The sequence below is a fragment of the Phocoena sinus genome, chromosome 15, assembly GCF_008692025.1.
Source record: "Phocoena sinus isolate mPhoSin1 chromosome 15, mPhoSin1.pri, whole genome shotgun sequence".
Lineage (NCBI taxonomy): Eukaryota > Metazoa > Chordata > Mammalia > Artiodactyla > Phocoenidae > Phocoena > Phocoena sinus.
Genome location: NC_045777.1, coordinates 72,357,740 through 72,376,308, shown reverse-complemented (window position 1 = coordinate 72,376,308; position 18,569 = coordinate 72,357,740). Strand labels below are relative to the sequence as shown.

General features: G+C 46.0%; 2 protein-coding genes across 6 annotated transcripts in view; both read right to left on the bottom strand.

Moving 5' to 3' along the window:
- Positions 1–3,731: 3,731 nt before the first annotated feature.
- On the bottom strand, positions 3,732–7,121 carry TMEM265 (transmembrane protein 265). The gene is made up of 3 exons (XM_032605960.1): positions 6,701–7,121; positions 5,478–5,648; positions 3,732–4,202 (listed from the first exon to the last, which is right to left on the bottom strand). The coding sequence occupies exons 2-3, from the start codon at positions 5,643–5,645 to the stop codon at positions 4,041–4,043; spliced, it is 330 nt and encodes a 109-aa protein (XP_032461851.1). The 5' UTR covers positions 5,646–5,648; positions 6,701–7,121; the 3' UTR covers positions 3,732–4,040.
- Positions 7,122–7,269: 148 nt separating this feature from the next.
- Positions 7,270–18,569, bottom strand: part of SRCAP (Snf2 related CREBBP activator protein) — a 33,460-nt gene continuing 22,160 nt past the window's right edge. For 4 of the 5 annotated variants that reach the window (XM_032605918.1, XM_032605921.1, XM_032605919.1 and 1 more), the window contains exons 25-33: positions 15,386–15,651; positions 15,047–15,249; positions 13,117–13,286; positions 12,771–12,967; positions 12,561–12,675; positions 12,233–12,352; positions 10,712–10,906; positions 10,472–10,555; positions 7,270–10,368 (exon numbers count right to left, since the gene is read on the bottom strand). In XM_032605918.1, the coding sequence (XP_032461809.1) occupies positions 7,678–10,368; positions 10,472–10,555; positions 10,712–10,906; positions 12,233–12,352; positions 12,561–12,675; positions 12,771–12,967; positions 13,117–13,286; positions 15,047–15,249; positions 15,386–15,651 (4,041 nt within the window). In that variant the 3' untranslated portion in view covers positions 7,270–7,677. The remainder of the gene's footprint in view (positions 10,369–10,471; positions 10,556–10,711; positions 10,907–12,232; positions 12,353–12,560; positions 12,676–12,770; positions 12,968–13,116; positions 13,287–15,046; positions 15,250–15,385; positions 15,652–18,569) is intronic. The other variant, XM_032605922.1, reaches the window with a different exon arrangement.

Here is an 18,569-nt window from a genome sequence, read left to right as displayed (position 1 = left end):
CTGCCAGGAGCGACTCACTTCATAAATCTCAGCGCACAGCTCAACCCTGGCATTCACTTACTCATTCAACAAATATTTGTTGAGCGTCTAAGAGTTAGACTAATAGCAATGAAAAAAAATAAGGTCCCTACCCTTGTGGAGGTTGTGTTCCAGGAGGCAGAGAATGAATTCATTTAATCTTAGAAATGTCACTTTGGGATTGCAAGCATGTAAGAGGAGAAAAACGAGTCCAAGTAACTTTTTAACAGAGTACTTTGACCTTATACCGTTAATCTAAAGACAAAATAGTTGCAAAGAAATCTTGTACTTAGTAGACTTGTTGTTTGGTAGCATAATGGGATAATTATTTTGAAATTGAGCAAGTCAATAAAGATTGATGTAGTTGGCAGCCTAGATTCTTACTGTGGGAATATGGAATTTGGAATAGGGAAAGGAGAGCACCTTATGATTGATTGAAGTTGGAGGTATGATTTCAAGAAATGACTTAAGATAGATAAAATTAGATATTTTCTAGCTCTAAACCTCTGAAAGGGCCTAGAAGCAATAATGTCCCAGTAGAGTGAGCATAGCTAGTGTCTAGATACTGATTTCAAAGTAACAGTCCTCAATAAAAGAAACCAGGCCTCCTTGGGAGAAATGGCCAATTCCCAGGCTGGAGCAGAGAAAGTACAAGATGAGCCTGGAATAATTTGTGCCAGAAAGCAAGTGAAGAAAGATGGGGACTTAAACACAAGAACCAGGTTGAAATCAGGGACAAAAAGGATAATGAGACTGAGAGGGCTATGAGGGAGCCTTCTGATGTACTAGAAATGTTCTATTCACCTAGGTGGTGATTACACAGGTGTGTTCGTGTAAAAACATTCACCATTCGGCACACATAAGATCTGTGTACTTTACTGTAGGTAAATTATACCTCAACAAAACAATTTAAGAAGGCTAATGACAGTAATGGGTATAACAAATTGAATTTAAAAACAATCTGAGACCATACTGACACTAAAAATTGTAAATAAATAAATGAAAGAGAAAAAGACCTTCTTTATAGTAGAATGCCAACTAATAAGTATAGAAAGAATGATAGTTAAAACATCAACATTTTGTAAGCCTCAGAATAACTGACTTGGGCAAAATGGACATTAAAATTACTGGTAAAAAGTTGCTGAGGTATTTATACAGGTAACTTTTTTTTTTTGGTAAATTTATTTATTTTATTTTTGTCTGCGTTGGGTCTTCGGTGCTGCGCACGGGCTTTCTCTGGTTGTGGTGAGCGGGAGCTACTCTTCGTTGCGGTGCGTGGGCTTCACACTGTGGTGGCTTCTCTTGTTGCAGAGCATGGACTCTAGGCTCGCGGGCTTCAGTAGTTGCAGCACGCAGGCTCAGTAGTTGTGGCGCACGGGCTTAGTTGCTCCGCGGCATGTGGGATCTTCCCAGACCAGGGCCTGAACCCGTGTCCCCTGCATTGGCAGGCGGATTCTTAAGCACTGCGCCACCAGGGAAGTCCCTATACAGATAACTTTTTAATTACAAAGGAAAAAAGTATCTTTACCTCTGCAGAAATCTGACAGACACTACCTTAAAATCAAGTTGTCAATGTTACCTCCACCAGTAAAAGGGCAAATTGACATATACCTCTCGATGTGATGTATTGAGGACATACAGCTTATGTAATATTTTAGCCAAAAATGCATAACCTGAATTCAGTCATAAGAACCCAAACCGAGAGACGTTCTACAAAAGGCCTCACCTCAAAAATGTCATGAAAGACAAAAAAAGAAAGGGTGAGGACCTACTAAAAATTGAAGAATGCTAAAGAGATATGACAAACTAAATGCAATAAGTGTTCCCACACTGGACCCTAAAGCAGAAATTGCTATACAGGACATTACTGGGACAACTGGCAAGTTTGAATATGGACTATATAGTAGAAGATAATATTGTACTGATGTTAACTTCTCTGAATTATATAATTGTACTGTAGTTATGTGAGAGAATATCCTTGTTCTTAGGAGATATAGATCATGAGGTATTTAAAGATGAAGGGCCTTCAACTTACCCTCAAATGATTCAGCAGTAACAATTACGTACATTTAGAAAGATATAAAGCAAATGTGGTGAAGTTAAACATTATAAATCTAGGTAAGAGTACACATGAGTTCATTGTACTGTTACTGTTCTATAGATTTGAAATTTTTTCAAAATAAGGAGTTAAAAAATAGCAAGACCTCATGTAATCAGTTTGGGGAAATGGGATATTCTAGTAAACTGAAGCTGCTAATTAATCAAATACTAGCTTCAAAAATTTTTTGTAAAAAATCTCTCTAAAATGAGTTATCCTGATGCCCAGGCAGCAATTCACACAAATTAAATCAGAATCTCTGGGGGGGTAAAGCTCAGGCATAAGTTACTTTTTAAGGCTCCCCAGGAGGTTCCATTGTGAAGTCAAGGTTCAGAACCACTGCTGTTTATATGGCTTCTACCCATTGTTGTAGTTCTAACCTCTGGACCAACAATGGATTCCCTTCACTTTTCCTTCCTGAAACACTCTGGAACACTGAAAACAACCATCATGTGCCCCTCCTTCCCCTTTAATCTTCATCGTGCAACATCTCTAATTCCTTTAGGTGCTCTGTTGGTCTCTCTGCTGGTGAAATCACCCCAAAATTTCATTCCCAGGGTACATGTACTTCAAAAAACATGTACAAGAATGTCCAAAGCAGCATGATTCATAATATCCTAATGGGAAACATTCCAAAAGTCCACTAACAGAAAATCGGTAAATTGTAATATAGTCATATAATGGAATACTATACAGTAACGAAAACTACAGCTACACCAAATATTGATCAATCTCACAAGCAATGTTAAGTAAAAGCAGCAAGACATAAAAAGAATACATATGATTCCATTTATATAGTGTTCAAATGCAGGCAAAACCAAACTACATTGTTAGAAGTCAGAATACTTGTGGGTAACAAACAGAAAGTTACCTGGGGGAAGAAACGAAGGTGTAGTGATTGAGAGGGGTATAAAGGAGGGTTTGGAGTGCTGGCAATGTTAAATTGGTTACATTGACTGAATGGTGGTTTTTCAGATGTTTTCTTTGTGTTAACTTATTGAGCTGTCTATTCTGTTTTGGATATTTTGCTTTGTGTACCTCACAATTTTAAAAATGTTTAAAATATTATCACAAGGCCCAAGATAAAGGATATGAAAATTCATTATAATCATACAAGTTTCTACATACAGGGTGGTGGTTGCTATTATCCAATCCTTTCACTCCTCTCTCAGCTCTGGAACTAACTGTCTAGGTTGAATTCCAGCTCTGCCACTTACTAGCTGTGTGACCTTGGATAATCTGTGCCTGTTTCCTCAACTATAAAATAAAAACAGTAGTACCTACTATTGAGTGATTTTGAGGACTGAAGAAGTTAAGAAATATAAAATGCTTAGCACACAGCCTGGAATATAGTAAGCACTCAATAACTAGTAGCTGCTGCTACGACTTTTCCTCTGTGGCCTAAGGGTCTCTGTTGATAGGTAAGGGAGAAGTTTGGGTCTTTCCAAGAAGGGAAACTTCCAGAAGAAGAAGGAAAAGGGGGAAAAAAATCCTTTCCTCCTCTTGAAGCCCCTAGGTAAGGGGAGATGCAGGCTTCTGCCATCAGTCAGATGTCCAGTCTGGCTCTCACTAAGGGCCCAGGGAAAAGCAGGGGAAGAACAATTAGACAGGAGCATTTCACCACTAAAAAAGACTTTTATTACAAAACAAATACTAATAAAATCAGGCCTGGGCTTCAATCCCACCTCCTAGAGGCCCCTAGGATGGAGGAGATTGGGGGGAATAGGGGATGGTGGGCACTGAAAGAACAGAGCAGGCTGACCTCCCCTCATCAGTCTCAGCTGCTGCCTCTCTCTTCCAAAGCCCTTTGAGAGAGGCACCATCCTTCCAGCCAGGAAGTACCATTGTTGGCACCAGACCCTAGCAATGCCGCATTGCAGGATTCAGGATGTCTCGGCTGACTCTCAGCAAAGGCCAGCTAGGGTCACTCAGCCTGGGCGATGGCGTAGGAGAGCAGCCATAGAAGCAGCGGGCCCAGAACAAGGACAGCAAGCCAGACGGCAAAGCTGGCCAGGATGAACCTCCGGGCCCGGGCCCCCCAGTGCACTGCCTCCTCCAACCGGCCTGCCTTATGCCGCTCTTCCGCCTGTGGGGGCAGGTTTTTGGTTAGGTTCTCCCCCTGCTTCTGCCCCAAAATGCCCTCTGCCCCACTCCAATCCTACATCCTCATCTTGGCTCAAAATCTCACACCCAAACCCTCCACCTCCCTTTCCAGTTTCTAACTCTCATGTCTCAACTGCAAAGTAAGGTACCCACTCTGCTCTGCCTCCTTTTCAGGATGGCTGTTGTTTGCTCAGAAGATCGCATACGGAAAAATACTTTTCATTTTATTCCCCATCCTTTTCTACTCATTTCAGATTCATTCAGAATTTGGAATTCTTGGCAAGAAACAGTGACCAATCTTGGAGTATTTCACTCATGTCCAACCAAACAACACTCTATTCTCATTAGCCCAATGGGCCTCATCTTTTTCATTAAGGATTCTTTTTATGATTTTGCCCTAATGAAATCCAGAAATTATGACGATAAGAAAACAGTTTCTGATAAAAATACAGCTAGGGTCGAGGAAATTCCAAAAGGTACACATGAGGTTTCTGTTAGATGTTTTGAAATGGTGAAGCCCTCTCAAAAACTTCATAGCTTCTTCCGAACTCCTATAGATTGTTCTAGTTACTGCTCGGCTGCCCCGAGTCTTGCCCCTTCCCATTCGTCCTCTTTATAGGCCTTGAGAGTAGACCTTAACTACAACACAAATCTGACCATGTCATTCTCCTTTGCAAAAATCCTTGAAAGGCTCCCCAGTACTTCCCAGATAAAGCTGAAACTCCTAAGCACAGCACTGGAGGCTCTTGGGAATCTGGATCCTCTGGCTTCATCTCTCACTGTTCCTTACTGGTTCATTCATGCTGAACTAATAGTCCAGGTTGCCTTTGTATAGGCTGCCTGTGCTCCCTTCGCCTGGAATGCGCTTTTACCCTTATTCACTCATCCTTTAAGATTACTTTCTTTTTACTCCCTTAGGATGCCTTTCCTGTTCACCTACTCTATTATAAATGTACATGTACTTACATACATATATATACACATACATAGCTCCTGGAATACACTGTGCTTCCTCTATCATAGAACTGATGAGCTGTATTCCATTAATAATTACCCATTTTCACAGCCATCTCTTTTGTTAGACTGTGGGCCCTTTGACGGCAGGAACCATGTCTTTTTCCTATTTCTGGCACCAGGCCCACAGCCAGGCTCTGGCAGGTACTTATTAACTGTTTGATCAATATAGATAGATCGGGTATACAGAACCATTGCCTTACTACACCCACACCCCTGCTTCCATAGGAATTGCTTTCCTCACCTTGATGGCAAACACAAGGGCCACGACTCCCAGGCAAGAGCAGCCACATATAATGCTAGTAGCTGCCAAGTAGCGGAGGTGGAGCGAACAGCAGCAAATGGGGGATGGAGAACGAGCAGCGTCCGTGTTGCTCACCAAGCTCTCCACTGCCTTCTCCTCGTCCTCCATCACCTGTAGGCGATACAGTCAAGATACTTGTAAGCCCAACAACTGAACCCCTGGTAGAGTCTTGCTCAGACTCTACCCACCTCTCTGATCATGTCATGGCCTAGTCGAACTCTCAGAAATGCTGCCTTACCTGGGGAATTCCCCTAGTGACTCATAGACTGAGAGGAAATGTGTGTCTGGAATCCTTTTTCCTCAGCCTAAGGTTCCCAGTCTTTAAAGGCAAGCTGGTGTGAATGTAGCATTATCTGTTTTACTGACTGTTTTGGCAAGTGGGGAAAAGCAAAATGACAGGTGCATGCCGAGAGGCAGTAGAAAAACACAGAATCTCAAAAACTGCTAGGAGTCTGAGACTACCCAATTCAGTGATTTTAAACTGTATTTCAAAGGGCCCTGAAGTTCCTTAGAGGCTGCCCTCAAATATTAAGGAGGAATCAGAGAATGGCATCCTAGGTCCTGTACTCCACTTTAAGGAAATCAGCCATTTCATGGGAAAACACAGTGCTGGGGATGGGGGAAAGTAGGGGAAAAGTACCCATCTAAGCTCTCTTTGTAGCTGAGGAAACTCAACTTCAGAAACATCTCACCCTCCCCAAATTAGAGCCTCCCTTGCTATGCTGACTCCCTTCCACCTCCTCTCTCCATTTAACCCAGGTCATACAACACAATCAGATTAACACTGAGTCCAAATGACCTCATAAGCCACACAGAAACCTGCATAATGATGCCCTACTTAATCATTTCTCATCTCCCTATTTCCCAAGCCCTCAGAGCCCTGGCATCAAACTGCCTTTCTACCTTCATCCCCAACCATTCCCCTTCACCCTAGACAAAATGAAAACACTTGCAGTTCTCAGAACACAAGTAACAAAGGATAGGAAAGGTTAAAGAGAAGAGGCAAGAGCCAAGAATGATATGTGCCACAAAGCTGCAGGAGAATGGATGTGAGTAAACAACTGAGATGAGGTAAACACAGTACAGTCATCAGGGGAGAACACAAGGAGAGGGTCCAGGGAATTGAGATCAGAGAAAATGTAAAAACAAATGGGGACTCTTACCTGGCTATAGGCCTTGAGGAACTGTGAGTTTCGGCTCCTGCCTCAGGTTTGATTTGGCTTGGGTGGAGATGGAGCTGACTCAGGGCTCCAAGCCAAGCCCAGGGGTGGGGTTGGGTGGCCAGCCACCATCCGAAGAGCCCCAGAAGCTCGGAAGGGGGTGTGGCTGATTCAAACCAGTCTGGCTAGATGGAGTAACTGGAGGTAGAATGCCTGCCTTCTGGAAAGGGAGTGAAAGCACCTGAGCAAGAGGGATTAAAGCAGGGAAAAGTCTGAGGCATCAGATAGCTCCCAAGGAAAGTCCAGCAACCAAGGGAATAGAAGGTAGGAGAGGAAAAGTATGAGTCTGAATGACTTAAAATTGAAACTTTAGGGAAAGGTACCCTACCAGATAAGATTTGCCATTCTTCCCTCTTCTTGCGTGGAGATTTCTGCCTCAAAGATACATAATTCTGAGTTAGAGATCAGGTACTAGGGTCTTAGCAAGAGCAAGAGAGAAGAGAAAACTGATACCCAAGTTCCCACCCAACCCTCCACCAGACCAGAAAATCAGAAGCCTCCTTACGCGGATGCTCATACAGAAACTAAGTTTATTATTTTTTTCTTCTTAAAAAAAAAAAAAAAAGAAAAAAAGAAAAAAACTCATTGTAGAGAAGCCCCTCCCCCTTCCCCTAAGGGTGGGGGGCTGTGAAAGATAGCTGGGGAAATCAAGTACAAGGGGGTGGGGACAAAGACTATCTTGCCACCCTTAACACTGCCCAGCCATGTGGGGTGGAAGGGAAGGGGATATGTGAAGAGCCCCATTTCCATGACAACCAGTTGCCTACCCCCTACTTTGGTGGAAAGAAGGGAGAAGGCCCCTATGTCTCCCTGGAGGATTCCCCCCTCAAAAGACTTCAAGTAGTGGTTAACAGAGTCAGGCCTGGTCATGGAGGGAGAGAGGCCATGGCAGAAAGCCTAGGTGAAGGGGGGCAGCCCACTCACGTCTTGGCTTTACGGCCTCTGTGACTAATGGTAGGGCCAGCCAAGTGGGAAGGGGCGCTGCTGCGCAAAATACGCTGGTCCCCTTGGTTGGTGGCCCCACCAAGCCGGCGGGGGCCAGGCCGGCGCCGTGGGGTCCCATCCCCTTCCTCCTCCTCACCTGAGGCTTCAGCCTCAGACTCCTCTACTGAACCCTCAGGCCCCAGGGGACTTGGGGGCTGCAGGCGGCTCCGCTTTGCCAGCCCAGGACCACAGCCAACTGGGGCCCCTGCCCGTTTGCGAGGCACCTTCTCAGTCTCTAGTGGGGGAACTAGAGACCCTGGACGCAGCCGGGTCGAACGCAGTTTTGGAGCCAATGAGACCACGGGAGGTGTCAATTCTAACCCGCCTGGCCCACTATCCGCTAAATCCAGATCATCCTGAATTACAGCCACTACCATGGACCCTTCACTCTTTCGTCCCCTCATTCCTTCTGCTTCAAGACGTAAGCGGGCCAGGCGGGTGAGGGGGCGGCTTCCATCCTCATCAGATGAACTACCCTCACTCTCCCCCTGGCCCTGGGGTTGCCGCTGCTTCCCCAATCCACAGCTCTCAAGGACAGGAGAGCTGTCGCGGTCCAAGACAGGGAGCTGGCTGGGCCGAGGTGACGGTGGATTCTTGGGAGGTCGGCCCCGCTTCCGCTTGGGTGGGGATGTTGAAATGGTGAGAGTGGTGACAGTGTTGGCGACAGTAGCAGTGGGACAGGCTAGGAGTGGTGGGAGCGGTGGCAGGGGTGGCGGTATCGGGAGTGGCTGTGTCCGGCTCTCTAAGCTGCCATCCCCTGGAGAGGAAATGGTCCCAGGAATGGGCAAATCTCGGGCCTTAGGGGGCCGCCCACGCCTTCTTTTCTCCACAGGTGATAGGATGACAGGCTCGGGTCTATGAACTGGCTGGGGTCCAAGAGGCTGGGGCCCAGGAATAAGCTGGGGTGCCAGGACAGGCTCCGCAACAATAAGGGTCTCAGCCCCAGGGACTGAGTCAGCCCCACTGGTTTTTCCCTTAGAGGTGGATGAAGGTGCCTCATCCACCCCTCGCCCAGCATCTGCTGGAGACCTGTTCTTCTTGGGGGGCCTCCCCCTGCGACGTTTCACAGCAGGAGGGGTGATGGCAAGTAGTGCCCCTTCTCCATTTTCTGGGCTGCCCCCACCAGTCAGCCCCAGCTCAATGCGACAGCGAGCTATGAAGGGCTGCTGGGTTGGGATGGGCAGTGTGGATGGGGGAGCAGCTTCACAGGGACCACTGGTGGGAGGTGAGGATTCTGGCCCCGACATGCTGCGGGTAGATGGGCTTCCCGGGCTGGCACCAGTCTCAGAGACCCCAGGCACTAGGGTGCTGGCAGCTCCCCGCTGCTGTCGCCGTCGCCTCACCAGTTCCTTTTCCTCTACCACAGTCACTAGCCGTCCTGGCAGCTTGCGAAGCACTTTGGGACCTGGAGGCTGCCCTGGCCGACCAGCCCCCTGACCCCTAATTTCTACATCGGCACTGGTGCGACGCCGAGGGGGCCGGGCAGGCGAAGGACCCTCAGGTGTGGAGGTGGCCGAGGATGAGGTTGATGGGGCTGCGGCCTCAGCTGAAACAAGTTCCTGTGGTTTCTCTGGGGTAGACGTTGGGGTCTGGGCTTCCACCAGCTCTTCTGAGTTCTTGTCAGCCTTCAGTGGCTCCTGAAGTAGCTCATCAGATGCTGCTGAGGGTGGGAGCTCCAGCCTATTGCTCTCACTCAGACACGTGGCCACTTCCTCACCATCAGGCAGCACTGAGAGGATGGTCGCCTCAGCAGGCTCGGGCACCTCCTGCTCTTGACCGTTGGGGACGCTGCCAGCTGCCAGGTTTGGGCTAGGTGCAGAAGAGGTGAGAGAAAGGTTCTTCTCTGACATAGGCAGGATCTCAACAGCAACTGGCAACAGATCCTTAGGGGGCACAAGAGTAATTGGGGAAGTCTCGGAACTGGCCATATCAGCCAGCTCCAGGGACTCAGTAGATGCCATTGCTTGTGCACACAGCTCTGCCTCAGGCCCCATGCCCAAGGGGAGGTTGGTGACTGGTGGGGAAATGGGCACAGAAGGTAGACCAAGCAAGAGAGGGGAGGAAGGAGTTAAGAGAGAAGTCTGGGCTGGAGGTGGGGTATGAGCTGGTGGAGGGGTACAGGCAGGAGGAGGGGTACAGGCAGAAGAACAAGAGGGAGGAATCTGTGCAGAAGGAAGAGGGGGAGAAGGCAAGATATGGACAGGAAGCATGGTTATTGGATTTGGGGCTGAAATGGGGATTGGGGCAGAGATTGGGGCAGGGACTGGGGCAGGAATTGCAGCAGGAGCTGAAGCTGGAGTGGGTCGAGGCCTAGGCGCTGGCCGGGGAACTCGGTCCCTGGCAGGGCTGCAGCGGGGGGGTGTGGAGGTGTTGCGGGGGTGATGCATGGATGTGACAGGAGTGTGGTTTGCCCCTTGAGTTTCAGCCCGGGCTCCACGAAGACGCTCACTGACGCGAGTCCCTGGCCTTTCGGGGGCCTTGGCCTTCTTACTGCGCCGGTGGCTGCCTCCACCAGTCCCACAGGAAACCTCATCCCCAGCCCCTGGCCCCTCCTCCTCCTCCTGGGGTAGGCGGAACACCTCCTCCTTCGCTTGGTCCAGGTCCTTGCGGGCAGCTTCCACTTGCTCCTACCAAAAACAGAGCCCAATGAGTGGTCAGAGGGAGGCAAGAGGCATGGGGAGTGGGTGGAAAGCAGCCACTTTCCACTTCTATCCCCACCCCCATACTCACTTCTGCCTGCTTGAGCTCCTCTCGGCTCACCTCCTCCAGTGAGGCTTCCAGGAATTTCATGGCATAGCGCTCAATGGGGGTCAGCTGTGGGGAAGAGCAGCGATGATGAACATAGGGACCTGGTGCCCAGGGCCCATCACCCTTGAATATTTTCACCAGAGAAGACAGAAAGAAGGTCGCAGAGTCCAGAGGAAGGAGTTGTGGAGGGTGAGATTGAGAACTAGTGGATCCAACACAGACCTGTTCTACAAGGGCAGCAATTTCCTGCTCAGCCCGGGACATCTCCTCATCTTCAGCCCCAGGCCGACCAGCCTCCTCTCCGTCAGCAGCAGGAAACCCATCATTCTCATTGAATTCTGCAAGCTCAGCCACCTGTTCAGCCTTGGCCTGGGTGGCCGCACGGATATCCTCTTCATCCTCTGCCCGACACAATGCCTATGAGGGTGTGGGGAAGAATAACCATGAGAATTAAAGAACTTTACATCCTGTGATTTGATTCTGGCAAATGTTTGAGGCCACGTTTACACCAAACCAGATTTACATCAGAACTCAACTCTCTTCTGGGCCCCCAAAATTACCAAAGCAACACAGTGGTCCACAAAGAATGGAACAGATTCAACCAGGAGTGCCACCAGGGACAAAATAACTGTTTTAGAGACCTCTAGTTCCACTTACTTTCCATTCAAGTAAGCCTCAAATCTCTTTAAAAAAGCAATCCCAGAAGTTTTGAATACAAAATAATCCACAATTCTTTTTTGCACTGAGATGCCTCATGACAACAGATTAACATATGATCATTCCCCTGAGATGAATATCCAGGGAGATCACAGCAAAGTCACTGAGGGAAGTAGCCTAGAGCATGAGAGGAAGGCACTTGGTAGGGGAAAATTTCTCCATGATAATCCACACCTACAGTTCCTAAACATCTGTCTACTTCTGAAAAAATACAAATGCCCAGACCTCACCACTCAAAATCATGATTTAAGTAGACTGTGAGATGGGACCCAGGAATCAATCTTTTTCAAAGCCTTCCAAGTGATTCTAGTATGCATTAATGTTTGGGAAATGAGAGTTTTACACCATATACAAAGCACTTCTTACATCCACTATGCTATTTAACCTTCAGTTACTTCCTTCTAATTTAGCATTTCAGAAAACTCGGAAGTGAGGCTCAGAAGATTAAATGGATGTGGCTTAACGAACACAATTAAGAAACACTGTTGGGGCTTCCCTGGTGGTGCAGTGGTTGAGAGTCCACCTGCCGATGGAGGGGACACGGGTTCGTGCCCCGGTCCGGGAGGATCCCACGTGCCGCGGAGCGGCTGGGCCCGTGAGCCATGGCCGCTGAGCCTGCGTGTCCGGAGCCTGTGCTCCGCAACGGGAGAGGCCACAACAGTGAGAGGCCTACGTACCGCCCAAAAAAAAGAAGCACTGTTGGAGCTCAAACCTAGAACCGTGGACTCCATATTCTGTGTTCTATCTATGAAATCATGTGAACCAATAAACAATCTACTCACAACTATCAAAGGCCAACTGTAATCTGGGAAGCAGCAGAAATAGTTCTTTCCCCTTGGACAAACTCAAAAGACTGAGAGACAACACACACTACAACCATTAGCTCTACTCTAGGGACTGCCCACTCTTTTTCTGCGGTGGGATCTTTGTTCCCCAACCAGGGATCGAACCCGTGCCCCCTGCAGTGGAAGCACAGAGTCTTAACCACTGGATGGCCAGTGAAGTCCCTGCCCACTCTTTTTTCACCTGCTCCAGGATATGGGTCTGCTTGCTGGCCACAGTCTCTTCCTCTTCTTCAGGGGCAGAGGGTATAGATGAGCCAGATGGTTCCTCCAGAGGCATATCAAACAGCTCTCGGATGGTCTGCTTTGGAAAGAACATATGAAAAGTGTCAGAGCCAACGGAATGTTAGTCCCAGGTCTATAGCTATGAAGCTGATAGCTCTTAGTAGTATCAGATGCACCACTAGTTGAAGAGGCAGATCTGTGGAGGCCAAAGCATCCTTTTTAATAAGCAGTAGTAACTCCTACAGCCATAGCAGTTCTCTCTTGCACAGACTGGAAGATCTTAGTACCTGTTTAAAATAGGCTGTGGTGAAGTTGCCTCCCTCAATTGCCATGTCTCCCAACATTCTCTTCTGGTTTGCCTTTTTTAGGATGTTCTCTTCCACTGTCCGTTCACTGATAAGCCTAGGGGGTGATAAAGGACATGTATAAACAGACAAATACATCAATAAAACCCTATTAGCAAAGGGAAAGTAAGGTAAGGGGAGAATAGGCAATACCTATATATGTGGACATCTCGGGTCTGGCCAATTCGGTGACAGCGATCCTGGGCCTGAGCATCCATGGTAGGATTCCAGTCGCTGTCATAGAAAACAACAGTGTCTGCCCCCGTCAGGTTCACGCCCACACCCCCACTCCGAGTTGAAAGGATGAAGCAGAATATGCGTTTGTCTGCATTGAATCGTTCCATCAAGGCCTAGAGGAAAAGGAAAAAAAAATAGTATTGGGAGACATATCTCCAAAAACACACCAAGGCTTAGTGGGGGCCCCTCCTGGGACTCTGAACCCTGGAAAAAGGAGACAGAGTTGAGGCGAGCCTCTAAGGGCCGGAGATGCCTGGGTTACCTGTCTCTGTTCAACTCTAGTAGACCCATCCAGACGCAAGTAGAGGTGGCCATGGTAGGTGAGAAACTGCTCCAACACATCCAGCATTCGGGTCATCTGGGTGAATATGAGCACCCGGTGGCCCTCCGCCTTGAGCTGTCGCAACAGCACTGCCAACATTTGCAACTTTCCTAAAGAGATATGAAGGGGTACAGGGAGCTAGCTATAAACTGGAGTGGGAAAAACACAGCACTGGAAGCCTGTGTAGTTGAAAGATCAAGTTTTACGCCAGGGTTTCGATCAACCCAGGGGAATCAAAAATATTTAACTTTTTATATTTTCTTCCCTTAAGGGTTCTTCCTCTTCAGTCTGCTCCCGTCTTGGATCTGACTTCTTTCAGTCTAACTAGGGGTAGGGTAATACAGACCCTCAGGGGGAAGAAAGAAATCCTCAATGGTGTATGAGCAAGAAAAGACCTTCAAGTACTACACTGAGTTATACCAGCTGCAGCACAAGCCATTCACAAGATAAACATCAACAAATCCATTGATGTCATAGCTCACTTGGATGGAAGGTCACTGAGATAAGAACCAGAGAGGCAGGATCTTATGAGGTTATGTAGTTTAACCTCCCATGAAACACGAAAATAGTGATTCAATCAGTTTGAACACTTTTAACAAAGACTTTCAACTCACCTATTCTGAATGGTTTCAAATGTTATAAAATTATCTTTTTACTAAAATATTTATTGAACACATATTAATAAAAATTCTGCTGACTTTCTTATGTTCTAAGACGTTTAAGAAATCTGCAAATATATTACTATAGAAATACCTGTGCACAGTTGTGGCAGAAACTATTCGCTACTGTCCAACAGCCATTCTCGGTTAACAGAACCCGACTAATCCTATGGACACCTGGCAGAGATCCCTTGATTCCCACGGAAGGCGCACGCCAAACCAACCCCAGAAAATGAATCATTATTGTTCTAAATAAGCCACAGTTCCTTTTTCCCTTAGTCAGTGATTACTCTAAGGATGGGCATATGGCCCAATCTGAGCCAATGAATTTTGAATCAAAGTCAACTAGGAGGGCTTTCTTTCCCAGAAAAAAATGAAAGACTTGAGAGTGTTTTATTTCAACCCCTTGCTTCCTGCTTGGAGCACTGGTGTGCTCCCTGGAGTTATAGCAGCCATCTTAAGACCATGAAGAAATAACCATGAGAATAAAAAGATAAAAGCTAAGGATAGTAAAGTCCTGGGTCCATGAAGATACCACTAAGCCGCTGAACCAGCCATATACCACCATTCTCGGCATTTCTCATTTAGTAAACAATAAATGATCTTGTGGTTTAAGTCACCGTTGGTTGGTTTTCTGTTACCTGCAGCCCAATTTCTTCTAATCAATAAGATTCTATTCAAAAGACAAGCATCCTTGTTCAAATCTTTCCCCAAAACAAAATCTACTATTTACTTTTTTTTTTTGGCCACCTGGCTTACGAGATCTTAATTCCCCAACCAGGGATGGAACCTGTGCCCTCAGCAGTGAAAGCGTGGAGTCCTACCACTGGACCACCAGGGAATTCCCCCAAATCTACTATTTACTGTGCAGTCTTATACCACCACACACCTTTCCCCATAAATCTGAAAACTCCACGCTGTGCTATGTCATTTGCCATTGTATCCCAAATGATGTAACATGTTCACAAAATAATCACTGAATAAATGAGTTAGCAAACATTTTCAACTTTCATCAAAGTCAAATTCACGAATGCCAAGAATCTATCATGAGGCCTACATTTCTTCATCTCACCCGGAAGCATAACCTAAAAGACTATCTGATGTTTAATGAAATCCACAGAGACCTTATGTACAGCAACCCTTTGATGTAACAGTCTTCAGGCTAAGACAAGAAAAGAGGTCAAGAGACCCTCACTGGCCAAAGAACTCACCGCAATCATACTGGATAAGCCTCAGGTCAGGAAACTGGGTACGCATGTTACACACAATACGGTGCAAAGGACGAGCCCGGGGCCAGAGCTCACGAGCCAATTGCTCCTGGAAGGCTGCCTGACGAGGGGCCAGCCAAGGAGGTGGGTGGCAGGCGTGCAAGGAAGGGGGAGGTGCCTCCACAGGAGGCATGACAAAGATGAACCTGTAAAAAGAAGGCAAGCAGTATAAAATATGGAACTCTGAATGGCCCCAGAAGTTAGCACCTTTACCAGCCCTAACCACTATATCCACTCAGAGGCCCCAAGACCCACTTCCCATTAGCACTTAGCCCTGCCAACCTCTCAATGATTTCTGACAGCTGGTCTAGTCGTTGCTGGGGAAACAGTACAGCCTGGCGGGCAGCCTCGGTATAAGTCCAAAAGGTGGGGTGGCTGGGGCCAGGAGAACGAGGGCCGATGGGGCTGGCAACAGGTTGGGGCAGGGTACAGAAATCCAAGACTTCAGTCCCATACACGGGTGCCAGGGCCCCATGAGCCTCACTAAGTTGGAAAATCCGTTCCAGGCGTTCAGACCGCTGCTGCTTCCGCTTTTCCTCCAGAGCGTCCTGAGGATAAGAGGAGAAAAACACAGAAAAAGTGATCAGCGTCCTTATAGAAAATCTGGCAATTCCTCCCAGAATTAAACATAATCTGTGGAAACCATAAGATTCAACAATACACTATTTTAGTTCTTCCAAATTGTCAATAATGGGAGTTATTCTTTTCCCAATGTTAAAGGAAATAACTTCTCCGCAAAAGAAAACTGATCTTCCCTGTATGCTACCAAAGCAGGTGCCTGAATATTCAAAATTAAGATCCATATGTTTGACAAATTTATAGAATGGATGATTTGCGTGAGTTTTCCCATATAACACTTAAATCCAGAATATCCAAGTTAATTTATCTTCTTGCAGTAGATCCAAAACAATTATTAAAATCCCTCCTCAAATCACTGACCAGGATACAGAGAGGCTAATCAAATCCATGGCAGGTTTTTGTCCAAGGTCAGACTGGAATGGGGTGGGATGGGAACAGCTAACCAGACATCTAGGTAACCCCGAGAGAGAAAAGGGGAGTGCCCTGGCTGACAGGATACCTGTATGACTTTGACCCAATCCTTTCCCATCTTTGTGCTTCCAGTTTCACAGGCTATAAAACCACCTAACTCTTTTGTAGCACTTATCACACTTGCAGTTTTACATGTATAGGATTCTTTGATTAACATCTTCTACCTACTAAACTGTAAGCCCCTCACTGTAATCATCCAGTATCCCAACTCAGTTATCTGGCACAAAGTAGGCTTTCAATAAATATGTTATTAGAATGAACAAATAATGAAGGAGACTGGACCCTACAAGATGGTCCTGAAAAAAAGCAGTGTCCCAACTCTCCCTTCCTGACTGCTACCTTAAGCTTGACCTCTTGGCTCCTGGTGGTCTAATAAGTGAGGAAGGAAAGCATCCTAGCAGAGGGAAAAATCATTAAGGCCAGCTCTCGTTAAGTAGCAGCAAAGGAGACAGTATTTGCAAATCATCTACCTGAAAAAGGACTTGTATCCAGAATAAAGAACTCTTACAACTCAATAACAAAAAGGAAAAGAATAAAATAACCCAATTAAAAAAGGGAAAGGATCTGAATAGACATTTCTTCAAAGAAGATATACAAATGGCTAACAACCACTGAAAAGATGCTCAACATCATTAGCCATCAGAAAAATGCAAATCAAAACCACAAAAGGGACTTCCCTGGTGGTGCAGTGGATAAGACTCTACTCTGTGCTCCCAATACAGGAGGCCCGGGTTCGATCCCTGGTCAGGGAACTAGATCCCACATGCATACCTCAACTAAGAGTTCGCATGCCACAACTAAGGAGCTGGCGAGCTGCAACTGCAGTGCCCTGGAGCCGCAACTAAGGAGCCCCCCGCTGCAACTAAGGCCCGGCGCAACCAAATAAATAAATATTTAAAAACCACAGGATACCACTTCAAACCCACTAGGATGGCTATAATCAAAAAAGACAAATAATAACAAGTTTTTGGCAAAGATGTAGACAACCTGGAACCCTCACAAGCGCTGGTGGGAATGTAAAATGGTACAGCCACTTTGGAAAACAGTTTGTCAGTTCCTCGAACAGTCAAACATAGTTACCATAACCCAGTTAATTCCACTCCTAAATTTACATCCAATATAACCGAACATATATGAAAAGATACAAAATCTTATACATGAATGTTCACAGCAGCATTATTCATAACAGCCAAAAAGAAGAAACAAACCAAATGTCCCCCAATCAACTGATGAATAGATATATAAAATGTGGTATATTCATACAATGGCATATTATTCAACAATTTTTTAAAAATGAAGTACTGATATATATACATATATATATGTCAGTTATAGCATAACATGGATGAACCTCAAAAATATTAAGTAAAAGAAGCCAGTCACAAAAAACCGTATATGACTCCATAAGTAAATCTACAGATACAAGTTACTTAGAGCTAGGAGGGATGGAAAGGTCAGGGATGATGGTTAAGGGTGTGGGGTTTCTTTTTTTTCAGGGCAATGAAAATGTTCTAAAGTTGATTGTTGTCATGGTTGCATAACTCTGTGAATATACTAAAAGCCAATGAATTGTATTGTTTAAATAGGTGAACTGTATGGTATGTGATTTATATCTCAAACTGTTTAAAGAAAAAGTATCAAGAAGCTGCTACCTACTTGCAGAGCAATGAAAATTTAACACAGACCATGGCGTTGTACCCTTGGGCTAGGATCTAGGCTCTCCTCTCTCTACTTCCAAAAAGCCAGACCAACCTGGCAGCATTAGAGAAAGACCAAAGTGGCAAAGATGGAGGGTGGGGGACTGGGGCCGAGAATAAGCAGCTCTATTATCAAAGTGAGAAAAAGACAAGAGGGCCTGGAAGGACTCACTAGATCTTTCTCATTATTAGGTCCTGGGTTACTTACTCTGAGTTGCAACTTTAGTTAACCAAATATATATACAACTATATATATGATAGAAAAAAATGGCTACCAGAAAGCTCATGAAGGGACAGAGTTCTTTTTATTTCCCACTTAATCACCATGGAGGTAAAAAACTACAGCAAATGACCCTCAAAGTCAAAATGCTCATGATCTTTAGGGAACTGTATTCCGTGGTGTCCTTTCTCCCCTAGAAGTTCAAATACTTAATGGTGACAGTCTTAGCAACTGAGAAAAATCCTCCTGTCTCTGAGGACTGCCTCTTGTGGGGAAGAAGAGAAAGCAATGGAGCCAGCACATCTGTGTTCTCACAAGTTGTATAAATTTTAAAACATCATTTAGTAGGCTAGTTTCATCTGTAAAATGGGGCAATTAGATGCCAACACTAACTCAAAAGAGTAAGCAAGAACCAAAGAGACCAAATGTAACAAGAAAGCCTTGAACACATCAGTGATTAATAGTTTTAAAAGCACATTATGTCCTCAATTACTTCCTC

Coding starts and splice junctions, on each gene's coding strand:
- TMEM265 (XM_032605960.1), bottom strand. CDS start 5,645: ATGGAGGACGAGGAGAAGGCAGTGGAGAGCTTGGTGAGCAACACGGAC. Junction 4,203..5,477: donor CCCTTGTGTTTGCCATCAAG/GTGAGGAAAGCA, acceptor CTGCCCCCACAG/GCGGAAGAGCGGCATAAGGC.